The 12,315-nt window shown below is 36.9% G+C and overlaps 2 protein-coding genes across 2 annotated transcripts; one reads left to right on the forward strand and one right to left on the reverse strand.

Moving 5' to 3' along the window:
• Positions 1-5: 5 nt before the first annotated feature.
• LOC110032529 (probable aminotransferase ACS12) lies at positions 6-5,674 on the forward strand. Its single transcript, XM_020736193.1, has 4 exons — positions 6-380; positions 477-611; positions 4,042-4,202; positions 4,287-5,674. Exons 1-4 carry the CDS (start codon positions 6-8, stop codon positions 5,137-5,139), a joined length of 1,524 nt encoding a protein of 507 aa, XP_020591852.1. The 3' UTR covers positions 5,140-5,674.
• A 322-nt stretch (positions 5,675-5,996) lies between these two features.
• On the reverse strand, positions 5,997-6,815 carry LOC110018910. Its single transcript, XM_020716391.1, has 2 exons — positions 6,272-6,815; positions 5,997-6,181 (listed from the first exon to the last, which is right to left on the reverse strand). Exons 1-2 carry the CDS (start codon positions 6,759-6,761, stop codon positions 5,997-5,999), a joined length of 675 nt encoding a protein of 224 aa, XP_020572050.1. The 5' UTR covers positions 6,762-6,815.
• Positions 6,816-12,315: the final 5,500 nt, after the last annotated feature.

Consider the following 12,315-nt stretch of genomic DNA (forward strand, 5'->3'; position numbering starts at 1 on the left):
GGGGCATGCGGATCATCGTACCACTCCAAGGCATCGTCCAAGGCAGAGGAGGCCTAATCCTCGGCTCTCTAATCCCCTGTGCACTCTTGTACTTCCTCCAGTTCTACCTCAAGCGCAACCGCTCCTCTCCACCTCCCCATTCTCCTTCCGAATCTTCCGCTAATCTCCCAGAGCTTGCTGAAATCCCAAGGAGCACTTCCCGTAGCACTCTGTCCACTCGAGGATCCTTACGTCCCGTGCCGGTTTCATCGCGGGCCATCGCCATATCCAAATCCCGCGATTCTGCTTACTACACCGGTTTGAAGAAGTCTTTGGAGGATCCATATCATCCAACTTATAATCCTGATGGAATCATTCAGCTTGGGTTGGCGGAGAACCAGGTTGTCTATTTGTAGTTTTATATTATCCTTTTTATCTTAATTTTCGGGTTTATCTTGTGTATTTAGTTTTTTTTTTCTCACCTTGGTTAATGGCAGCTTTCCTTGGATATTATCGGAGACTGGATCACGGCTAACCTACAGAAATCTTTGCTTGGTGAGATGCGGGGGGATTTGAACATTAGGGGCTTGGCTACATATGAGCCCTTCGATGGATTGTGGGATTTGAAAGTTGTAAGAAGAATGTTTTGTTAAATTTATTTTTTTAATTAGTCTAAAACCATCTTCCATCTGTACTGTGCATATTAATTCACAACACACTGTTGTCTTCAGATATCCAGCAAAAACCCACGAGTTCAAAACATGCAATACTGAATCCCACAATTTGAAAATGTATAGTTTTGCGTAAGTCAAATTTAAAATAGTTAATTTAAATTAAGCAATAGGAGCATGATAAAATTTTATTTAAAAAGATGCGAAAAAGGCTCAATGCTAAGAGTGTTTTCTTGGAAATGCTCTTTCTTTGTTTTCATGGAAAGGCCCAATCGTTGTGAGTGTATCTTGCCTTTGAAATTTCCTCTTATTAATTTTATTTTTTGTTTGTATGTTTATTAAGTAGTACATTAATTATAGAAATTATGTGGCCGCATCATATCCTCATGTTTTAACATGTAAATTAAATAATCACTTCCATTTGCATTTTCTAACTTCTAATGGTCCAACTAGATGTATTTTATGTAACTTAACTAGCATGGATTATCAATGAATTTTGTGCCTTTGCAACATTCATTATGATATATGCCATGTTTACATTTTAATTTTGGGCTGTTTATATTATATAGAAGTGTTTATGGCGAATAGCGCATTATGGTGCAAGGGTCTCCAACAGCCGCAGTAGTTAATTGCACATAGTAAAGTGCATACTATTTTCACATTTTCACAAATCATAAAGAACATCTCATTAATACTTCAACCATTTAAGAATGATTCGCTGTCAATTTGACACTACAATAAGATCATATTATGATATGAAATTGACTTTGAAATGATCTTGTGAAATACCTTGAAGTTGATAGGATTTTCTAAGTCTTTCAAGAAGTATACAAAGATCTAGAGTTTCCCTATGAAATCAAATGCAAAAATATCTTAGGTGATAAGTTGATTAGGGAGAAGTGATTACCATGAAATTGATTGTTAAATACTTTAATTAGGTTTTCCTGCATCTAATTTTTCCTTCCCTTGGTTTTTACTCTTATGTATGTTTACTGTTCTATTTGAATTTAGCCTATAAATTTGAGGAAATTCATTATTTGGCACTGAAATAAAAAATGAATTGCAAGTGTGCACTTCATATTCTTCCTTGGATGGGTGTGATAATCAACTATAGGTGCTGATGGCAAGTTTCTGCTTGGGTCGAACCAAACCCATCAATTAGGGACATAGTGAGGAGAGGTATTCAGTGGCATTTTGGTTTGCCTTGGGATTAGGTATGTCAGACCGCACCATTGAGCCACGAAGGAAATCATAGAAACCCAATAGGAGGGTGCGAGCAGGAGGGCGCAAACTTAAGATTTAGAAACATTTTTTAATCAATAAAAGCATTTGCTTCTAGTGATTTTTTCCTTCAATATGATCATCAGAGTATCTAAATCCAATAAAATCTACTAATATTTACTAAAATTAAATGAAATTTAACTAGAATGTTGAATCAGATAAATAGTTTCAACCTTACATATTTCCAATGATATACTTAAAGTGGTTCAGAAACTCTCCTTTCAGATGATGCATGACCAATAATTCAAATTTCATAAAATAATAGGTGTAATTTCGTACGAAACAAACCAAATAGATGAATCTCACTGAGTAAAGTATAAATAACAAGATAGGGGCATAAACATGATCAATTAAAAATGCAGGAATAACTTATTGATAATATATTGTTTTGTAAATAGTGAATAATATATATTATTGTTTGATCTGAGAAAACATTTAATTATTCTTGTTATACAATGGAGTTGTAAAATTTTTTTTTATTTAGGCTAATAATCATTGTGTTGAAATGTAAGAATGTTTGCATACAAGCACATTATATTTATACATCCATCAATGACTCACTAGTAATTATTTTCATTTTATAACAGTCTGTATCTATAATAAATTGTATGAATGCATTTTAAAATCAGGAAGGTAAACACGAGCCCATGAATATATAGCAATTTTTAAAAAAATTGACACTATATGAGTCCTTCACTTCAGTCTTCGTTATTCAACATCTAAAAAAGTTTTATCAATCTACATACTACAACACAGGCATGTACTATATGAAATTTTTTATTATAGTGAAATCTTTTAATGAAGATTATATTATGATTAAACTAGGTTACAACTCAACATCATTTATGATTCATTTAGGCAATTGTTATTTATCAATAATTAACATCATATTTATAAACTTTCAGGAATTTGTGCAATAAGTAGCATGACAAAGCTATCACTTCATGTTACTTCATGTTAATATAATCATAGGAAATAACATGAATAATTGAAGTATATTCCACAGTATTTTGCCAATAATTAAAACAGACAAACAAATAACAAGGAATATGCCTCTAAAAGATAATAATATGTTTATCCCTTATTCAGTGAAGAATAATTGACAATACAGAGATTAGAAGTAATCCAACATTTTGATCATGCACTAATTTTAACGCTCTAACATATAGTGCTTCCCAAACCCGAGATTCATAAAAATCTAGATCAATCATACATTCAATGTATGGATCAGTCATTCATTCAATATATATTACACAATGAGAATTTAATTACTCAAAATAACCAATTTAAATGTCTCTTTGAAGTTAAAAGTTTCTATGAATTTCTCGTACTCATACTACTAATTAACTCAAAAAGTAATCATTTATCATTCTCATTATCTATAATAATTATTTTTATCATTATGTTTTCTTAAAAATGCTTTATTAAAGTATACCAATTTAATCTTTGCTCGAAACATACATCTTGATGCTGTATTTTCCAAACTAGTCCTCTAGTTATTTGATGAGTAGAAATAAATCACATAACTGGATTTCTACGCAGCTTGTTAAACAATAAATATTATATAGCCTTAGGATTGGTGACATCATTTTGTTATAAAATTAATCATATAAATGGAATCATCTTCCGCCTTACACATTTACACTCCATAAAGAACTAAAAAAATTACACAAATTACCTTACAGTATTGGGTGAAAAATGCTCCTTACTCTAGGCAAACACATCTTAGTGAGTTTTTGAAAACATTGAGTTCTGTTTCATTGTTCTTTGTCAAGAAAAGAGTTTTCCGTTTATAGTTTATCATGTATCATAGGTTTACATATTATATTTATATGTAAAGATACATATATCAACACATTTATACATATGCAAAGGCATTCACAAATGTTTTATGTATAAATATTTTCATTGGCACTAATGAATAAATACATGGACCAATATATACGTGTGCTTTTCTAACAATCCTTAGGCATGCATGTTTGTATTTCCATCCATGGTTATTTTTGCTTGTGTATGTGCGTGTGTTCATGCACGCTTTGATTGGTTTACAGATAATTAACCACTTTAAAAACTTCATCTTTAAGTTTTAAATTATGTTCTACTGTATCAGGCAATGGCTGGGTTCATGAGTCAAATCATGGGAGGATCTGTTTCATTCAATCCAGCCCAAATCATATTAACAGCTGGTGCAACTCCTGCTGTTGAGGCACTTAGCTTCTGTCTTGCAGACCCTGGAAATGCGTTCCTCGTTCCTTCTCCATATTATCCAGGGTGATTTTCTGTAACCTTTCATAAAAATTTCCCTTTTTTTTTCTATAAAACATCAAGTTCAACTAAGAGCACCCCATTCTCTAGATTTGATCGGGATATAAAGTTACGGACTGGCGTTGAGCTAATACCAGTTCAGTGCCGAAGCTCTAACAAGTTCAATTTAAGTATAGCTGCACTTGAAAGGGAATACAAACAGGCAAAAAAGAGAGGAATAAAAGTCCGTGCTGTTCTTTTCACCAACCCTTCTAATCCTGTAGGCGGTCTAATGCATCGGGAAACACTATATGATCTCCTAAACTTTGTTACAGAGAAAAACCTCCATCTGATTTCTGATGAAGTATATGCTGGATCAATCTATGGAACTGAGGAATTTGTGAGCATAGCTGAGCTTCTGGACACGGAGGATTTTGACAAGAATAGGGTTCATATAATATACGGACTGTCTAAGGATCTCTCTCTTCCAGGATTTAGGGTGGGAGTAATCTACTCCTATAATGAAAATGTCATTGCAGCAGCTTCGAAGTTAGCAAGGTTCTGTGCCATTTCTCTGCCCACTCAATGCCTGCTTGTTTCAATGCTTTCGGATACTAAATTTATCGAGGAATATATTAAAGCAAATAGAGAGAGACTTGGGAAAATGTATGCACTTTTTACAGAGGGGCTAAAGCAGCTTGATATTGAGTGTTGTAAGAGTAGCGGGGGATTCTACTGTTGGGCAGACATGAGTAAGTTTCTACAGTCTTACGGTGTGAAAGGTGAGCTTGAGCTTTGGGAAAACATTCTGAATGTGGCCAAAGTTAATATCACTCCAGGATCCTCATGCCACTGTATTGAACCTGGCTGGTTTAGGTGCTGCTTTACAACACTGACTGAAAGTGATATTCCTTTGGTTATGAAACGATTTAGTAAAGTTCTGAAAGGCCACAAAGCCAGTTAATGAAATGAGAAGTCACATTTGAGATTCATTCATTAATGTCTGATATATTTGAAGTAGTTTACAAAAGAGAAAGGAAGGGAAGGAGTTGACATATAGCAGGCTTGTAGTAGGTCTTTTCATGACTTAAATTAACAAATGTTACCATTCAAACAAATGCTACAGAAAGCTCTCTAGGCATTCACATTTAAGTATTCCATCATAGTCCCCAGGGCTAGATGCGACTGCTGCCCTATTTTAGATGAACAGATTGCTTTTTTTGGGCGTTTGTTCTGAAGGAAAAGCATTCAAAAGGGCCCCTCCAGGTGAAATCCTGCAACACAATTTTTTTTATCATTAGTAAATTTGTTGCGTCTTCCTTTTGATGGAGATCTAGCATATTTACTTAAATTTTTGGCATATGAAGATGAGAACAGCAATTTTTCTTTATCTGTATAATATGTTTCTTTATCTCTTACTCTGTCTGACCTGAACTGGTTTGAATAAATGTTCATAAAATCTAAGTGTTCTGTGGGATACTTTGGTAGCATGAAGGTTTTTATAGTCATAGGGTGAATCATGTTTCTATCTGACTTGAACTAGTTTAATTGAATGTGTCTAAAATCTAAATGTTGTGTGTTTTACTTTGATAGCTTGGTGGTTTTTATAGTTCGGGCGAATCATACAAAATTTCACTCTTAATGGCAATGGCTGTATTTCCCAGATGCCGCTCATATGAAGGTCCCTGCAAATCATTCATCATTATCTAACCATCAAATCCAAGTAGTCAAATTGAGGTTAAATAATTATGATTGTGATTCTGTTACTGGGCCAAGCTGAATTACGTATATTCTAGTGTTGTTTTATACTCTAGCTGTATTTTAATAGAGTGGAAGGGAAAATTCATGCAAAGAAGGCTTCACCATTAAGAAGAATCTATGCTTTCTGATGGAGACAGCATTTTTTGGGTAGTTCAGCTTGCGGCTCAGCAGAATGAGCTCCCCAAGTGTCAGCGTTCTCTTCAGCAGATGACTGCGGTGTCTGGTGCAGCTTTTCACTTCTACTTCTGCAAAAACTAGAGGATAAGATGTAGACCCCTCACATAAAACTTGCATTAGGCTGGGAAAGAAATCTAAAAAGCTATTGTGTAACTCACCATTTTGTATTGCTGAGCTACTTGAATCACTCTTAGTATCTTTTCCAAAAACGGAATGCCAACTATCATTTTGGTTGGAATCATCTTCCTCCAAACCTCCATTAAAAGATGATTGGTTCCAATTTGAGATGAAAGAGTCTAAAGAAAAGGCATTGAAGACCTTTTCCGTCCCATCAATGGAGTCATTCCAGGAGGAGAATGCCACTGGAGCAATGGTAGAGCAAGGGTTCTCTTCCCTCACAAGTGGCTTCCCAGGCTTCTCCTCCCACTGGAAAGGAACTGAGATAACAAGTTTGAGCGGCGTAATGGCTTTTTCACTCAACGAAACCTGCTTTGATTCAGAAAATTTGGCTGAAACGAAAGGGATTGGCTTGGCAATCCAATGTCTCCTTGGCATGCCTGGTTTATGTTCCCAAAGGAATGGAACTGAAATTGTTTGACTTCCATAACGGCGATGATGAGGGTTTGAGATCATTTTTTCATCTCCCATCCTTAAGAGTTATGTGGAGGCCACCAGCTTAACATTGAACCTGTTAGCATAATTCTATTGGAGGCACCGTTGGGTATATGTAGGATAAAAATATGTGGGTTGGGGGCAGGGGATAAGCTGCTTCTGTTAGAAGTTGTTATGGTTCAACCACTATTCCTATCAGTTTCAACCAATATTCCTATGAGCAGTGTTAGAAGCCCCAGGGCACTTTTTGATTCAACAAATCCTTTTTGCTAAATTAAGTATATTAGATGTTTGGAAGCATTTCTTAATTCTAGGAAGAAGGAGAAATGATGAATTATACCAGTATACAATATTTTCTAGCAAGATTTACATACATATCGGTCAATTCTTATGTATTTCTATATCTAACATCTAAACTTCAATTTGTTACATATATATCAATTTTCAAATGCATGAAAAGGTGTGGTTTACTTTTTAAAAGTTAAGAAGGTGGTATTTTTTATATGATATGAAATATGTGGGTGGTATAAATGTAAAAAGTAAAATTTAAGTGTTAGTTATGTAAATACATAGGAATTAGGTGGTATGTATGTATGCATACCACTCTATTTTCTTATTTGGGAGGTTTATAGCAGTGTTCTCCATCAAGTGGAAAATTGTGTACTGTTTGGCGGACGGAGTGTGAAGAGGACATATCCTCTTTGGTCTCTTATTTGATTTTCTGAGAAGATTAGAACCAGGGAGCCATTAATTGTTTTGATTAGCTCAGCCTAAGCCAAGCTGTACTACAAGTTTGGGGTGTTATGTTAGAGCTTGGGCCAAGTCTAATGCACTACAGATATGACATTTGTTAGGGAGTATTGATCAACAAAGAATGTGTTTGGTATGGCTCATATACCATAAAAGAGGCATATACTGGAGCGGAGCGGAGCCCCACGAGCGGAGTGGAGCGGAGAGATCTGTCCAATCGAAGGAGTTTCATTATGTGGGTAGGGGTTGCGGGTGCAACACCCCGCGGTTTGGTACAGAGGTGATTTAAGTAATTACATATTGTACTATAGGGTTATATATATGTTACGTTTGTAACTCTAGGTAAGATTATGAATTTTGTATTCTGTACTCTTTTCTGAATATTGAAAAGGAAGTCACTGTTTTACTCCCGAGAACGTATGCATCTTTGTCAAACCTCATAATCTCTGTGTTCTTCTGGATTTGTGTCGATTTTTATTTTTCTTCACCCTAATTTCTCAACAACCCTAATTTCTCAACAAGTGGTAAGTGGTATCAGAGTGAGGTTCTAGGGCAGGTAAGAAAAATTTCGACGGCGTAGGAATAAAGAAGATTTTGACAGAGGAGATTTGACGGCTAGGGCAGAAGAGTTTGGTGAATTTCGGGGCTTAAACGATTCGACGAAGAACTTTGGCAATTCGCGGCAGATTGTTGGAGCAGGCTGAGAGGAGTTCACGAAGGGCTCGAATCGCGTGGGAGGAACAGTTTGTGTGGGCGAAGCCGAAGGCGTTCGCGAGAGGTTGGCGGATGGAGGCACGAAGGATTGTTTGCGGGAGCCTGCCGCCAACGCAGGAGTTTGCGAAGGCGAAGCCGAAGGCGGTACTGCAGGCTGTTTGCCAGAGGAGAATCAATGAATTTTCCACCTCTACCATAGGGAATATTTCCTCTAAAATGGGGGAGGAGCTCACTACACGCAGGAGTTTCGCGTGGGAGTTCTGCGCCGACGCAGACATTTGCGGGATTCGGTTCAGAAGCTGCGTGGAGGAGCAGTTTGGACGACGGTGTGAATCGCTGAATCGCGCTGGAGCGGAAAAGGAATGCAGAGCTTTTCTGGAAAGCGGGGGCGGAGTTTTTCTGGAAGGAAAGTAGAGTTTTTCTGGAAAGCGGAGGCGGAGCTTTTCTGGAAAGCGGAGGCGGAGTTTTTCTGGAAGGAAAGCGGAAGTGGAGCTTTTCTGGAAGGAAAGCGGAAGCGGAGCTTTTCTGAAAGGAAAGCGGAGGCGGAGCTTTTCTGAGAAGGAAAACAGAGCTTTTCTGGTAGAAAAAAAAGAAAAAAAAGGAGCTTTTCTGGAAAGTGAAAACAGAGCTTTTCTGAGAAGAAAACAAAGTTTTTTGGAAGGAAGAATGAGCTTTTCTGGAAAGCGGAGACAGAGCTTTTCGAGAAGGAAATGAGAGTTTTTCTTGGAAGTTTAAGGAAAAAGATTTTTGGGAAAGTTTAATTAAGGAAAATTTAATTAAGTGAAAATCATTTTTTTTAGGAAACTTAATTAAGGAAATCTCGATTAAGAGATTATTTAAAAAGATTTGTGGCAGGATCAATGTGAGTACAATTTCTAGCTCAAGTAATTTGGAAATTCAGTAGAGGAATTTGCAGAGAAGTTCGTTACAGGATCAATTTCAGATGATAATTTATGGTACAAAATTCGAGGTGGTGAAGTTCGATGAGACTGATAACTTCAGATTATGACAAATAAGAGTAAAAGATTTGTTGGCTCAACAAAGAATCTTGAAAGCTTTGTGGGCAGCAAAACCAGATGCCATTGAGGATGAAGATTGAAAAGAATTGCAACAACGAGTAAAGTTAACTGCAGATAATATCTATAAACTGTTGGGGAGTACAGTTATATGTGGAGTTCACTATGTTGGATCATACGATAAAAGTGCAGCAGATATGTTGACTGTACTCTTTTTTTAATATTGGAAATGAAGTCACCGCTCTGCTCCCGAGGAGCATTTCTTGATTTTTGAGTTGTTATGATATGGTTGGAGAGTTGGTGTTGTGGAGGTGGATTACATGATTAGTGAGCTTAACTTGCATGAGATTTTCGGTTCTATTTTACACGCTTTATAGTTGGGTATTTTGAATTTTCATGCAGATAATTCTTTATTAGTTTGGTGTTCTCTAATTAATTTGGTTGACTGTTTATTTGGTCTTTTGAGAGTGGAGAACTTCCTCAATAGGAGAAGCGACTATGAATGTTTTTTTTACTAATATTTTCAAAAAAGGAGATCGTGTGATGTTGGTGGTTGACTGGTTGAGGATCTTGTGGTTGTGGTATTGATCTTTTGGCTGTGTTGTTGCCTCTGTAACAACACTGTGGACCTATGCTTGCTTTGTTTGTTCACATAATTTACTTTTTTTTTTGTTCACTGAAATGTCAAATGTGTTATCAGTTATCACTAATCTGTTAGCTCTTAAGCAAGTTAATGCATGGTGGCATGATTCATAATTGGTGTTATTGTCCTCTTTATTTGAGAGGGTTTGTCTGATGAATTTTCAGCGATAACCTTAGTTGTTCAACATTTAGGTGGTTGTTGTCTTGTTGTTTTACATATGCAGCTCAGTAATTGACTTCGATTTTCAACATTTCATGATAGAACCTTAACTAACAACGATCCAACTATTTTGAGCTTATTGAACAAAATTGTTATGAAAAACGACGACAATAAAACAAAAATAGAACGAGAAAAATTGCATGCAGTAGAAACACCAGTGCGACACACAAATTTGCGTGGTTCGGCATGCCTACGTCCATGGAGTTGCACAGGAATTTATTTCTTAAATTACACTGTCGAGCGCCTCGACGTTTACAAGAAAATTTCTATTTTCTTCTCTCCCTTTCTTTCTCTTTCTCTCCATCTCTTTCTCTCTTAGAAGACTTGGCTTATTATGAAAAACCATAAGGGAATATTTATAGAAATCAGGAGAGCGGTAGGTGGGAGGTAGATGAGCGGTAGGTGGGATGTGATAGGTGTGCGGTATGTGAGAATGTAGGTGAGCAGTTGATGAGATTCTTAATTAGGAAGTTAATTAAATTTTGGTGGACCAGGTCTCCACATTACCCAACAATTCTTTCACTTGGAGACTGGGACGCTGACTGCATGACCTACTGGCTGCATCATCTACTAGTACTACCGACCTTTTCCTCGAGCATTGTATCCTTCACCTCTGTAACTTAAAGCCCTGTTTTTCATACTAGAAAACCAACTGAAGTCGAACACAACTTCAGTTTCTCAAGAGTAATCCCCTTAGTCAAGATATCAGCAGGGTTTTTGCTTTAACAAATTTTCTTAAGTAGCATTCGTCCGTTGTCTAATAGAGATCGAATGAAGTGATATCTGATCTGAATGTGTTTGGTCCTATGTTGAAAAACTAGATTCCTGACAAGAAATATGACGCTCTGACTATCACTGTAGAGAGTGCCCTCTGAACCGCCTTACCCAAATCCTCCAAGAAACTTTGCAGCCATATCATCTCCTTAGCAGTCTCTGACACTGCAATATACTCAGCTTTTGTAGTGGACAACGAAACTGTGTTCTGTAGATTTGAGCCTCATGACATTGCAGTACCACCAATAGTATAAACATAACATGTAATACTCTTTATACTGTCAATGTCTCCAGCTAAATCTACATGAACATAGCACTATATCTCCATGCTTTTTTTTTAGAAACACAACAGATTTTTGAAGACCCTCTTAGGTATCTCAAGATCTAGTTCACAGCTTCCCAATGTTCATTACCTGAATTACTCATGTATTTTCTCATAAGTCCCATTGCATGGGCAACGTCTGGTCTGGTGCAAACCATGCCATACTTGAGTGAGCCAATAACTGAAGCGTAAGGAACCTCACTCATGTAGTCTTATTCCTCCTCTGTCTTGGGAGACTGATTTTTGCGAAGTCTGAAGTGACTTCCCAAAGGCGTGTCAACTGGCTTGGCCTTGTCCATATTGAACATACTAAGCACATTTTTCATATATTCAGTTTGTGAAAGCCTCAACGTGTCTTTGACTCGGTCTCTAACAATCCTCATGCCAATGATTTGTTTTGCCGCTCCCAAATTCTTCTTCATTGTAAAGTGCTCTGACATGCTCTGACATCTATTTCTTCAGATTATTGATCTCATCAATGTTGACCCCTGCAATAAGCATATCATTCACATACAACGATAAGATGATATAGGAATTGTCAAAGTACCTGACATAACAACATTGATCTGTCTGGCATCTGTTGTATCCTGCATTTTGCATGAAATCATCAAACTTCTTGTACAACTGTATGGGAACTTCCTTCAAGTCATACAAGCTCTTCTTCATTCTGCAAACTGAATCTTCTTTTTCTTGTACCACGAGCTCCTCAGGCTGGTGCATGTACATGCCTTCTTCGAAATCTTCATGAAGAAAAGTTGTCTTCACGTCTAACTGCTCAAGGAATAGATCTTCGGTAGCAACCATAGCCAACACCATTATGATGGTTGTGAGCTTAACAATAGGAGAAAAAAATCTCATAATAGTTAATGCCCTACTTCTGCTGAATGCTTTTTACAACAAGTCTGGCTTTGTACCTTTTACTGTCATCAATCTCAGCCTTCACCCGGTACACTCACTTGTTGTGCAATGACTTCTTCCGTGGTGAAAGTTCTGTCATCTCCCATGTCTGATTTTCCAGCAGGGAACCCTTCTCCTCCTTCATGATCAGCGCCCACTTGCTAGAACTTTCATCTGCTAAGGTTTCTTCATAGCTTTGGGTTCTCCATTACCTGTCAACAAGATGTAGTTCAAAGTTGGTGAGTAACGTTGTGG

This window comes from Phalaenopsis equestris, unplaced genomic scaffold (assembly GCF_001263595.1).
Source record: "Phalaenopsis equestris unplaced genomic scaffold, ASM126359v1 Scaffold000002, whole genome shotgun sequence".
NCBI classification, from domain to species: Eukaryota; Viridiplantae; Streptophyta; class Magnoliopsida; order Asparagales; family Orchidaceae; genus Phalaenopsis; species Phalaenopsis equestris.

Coding starts and splice junctions, on each gene's coding strand:
- LOC110032529 (XM_020736193.1), top strand. CDS start 6: ATGCGGATCATCGTACCACTCCAAGGCATCGTCCAAGGCAGAGGAGGC. Junction 612..4,041: donor GATTGTGGGATTTGAAAGTT/GTAAGAAGAATG, acceptor CTACTGTATCAG/GCAATGGCTGGGTTCATGAG. Junction 4,203..4,286: donor CCTTCTCCATATTATCCAGG/GTGATTTTCTGT, acceptor CCCATTCTCTAG/ATTTGATCGGGATATAAAGT.
- LOC110018910 (XM_020716391.1), bottom strand. CDS start 6,761: ATGGGAGATGAAAAAATGATCTCAAACCCTCATCATCGCCGTTATGGA. Junction 6,182..6,271: donor TAGCTCAGCAATACAAAATG/GTGAGTTACACA, acceptor TAGTTTTTGCAG/AAGTAGAAGTGAAAAGCTGC.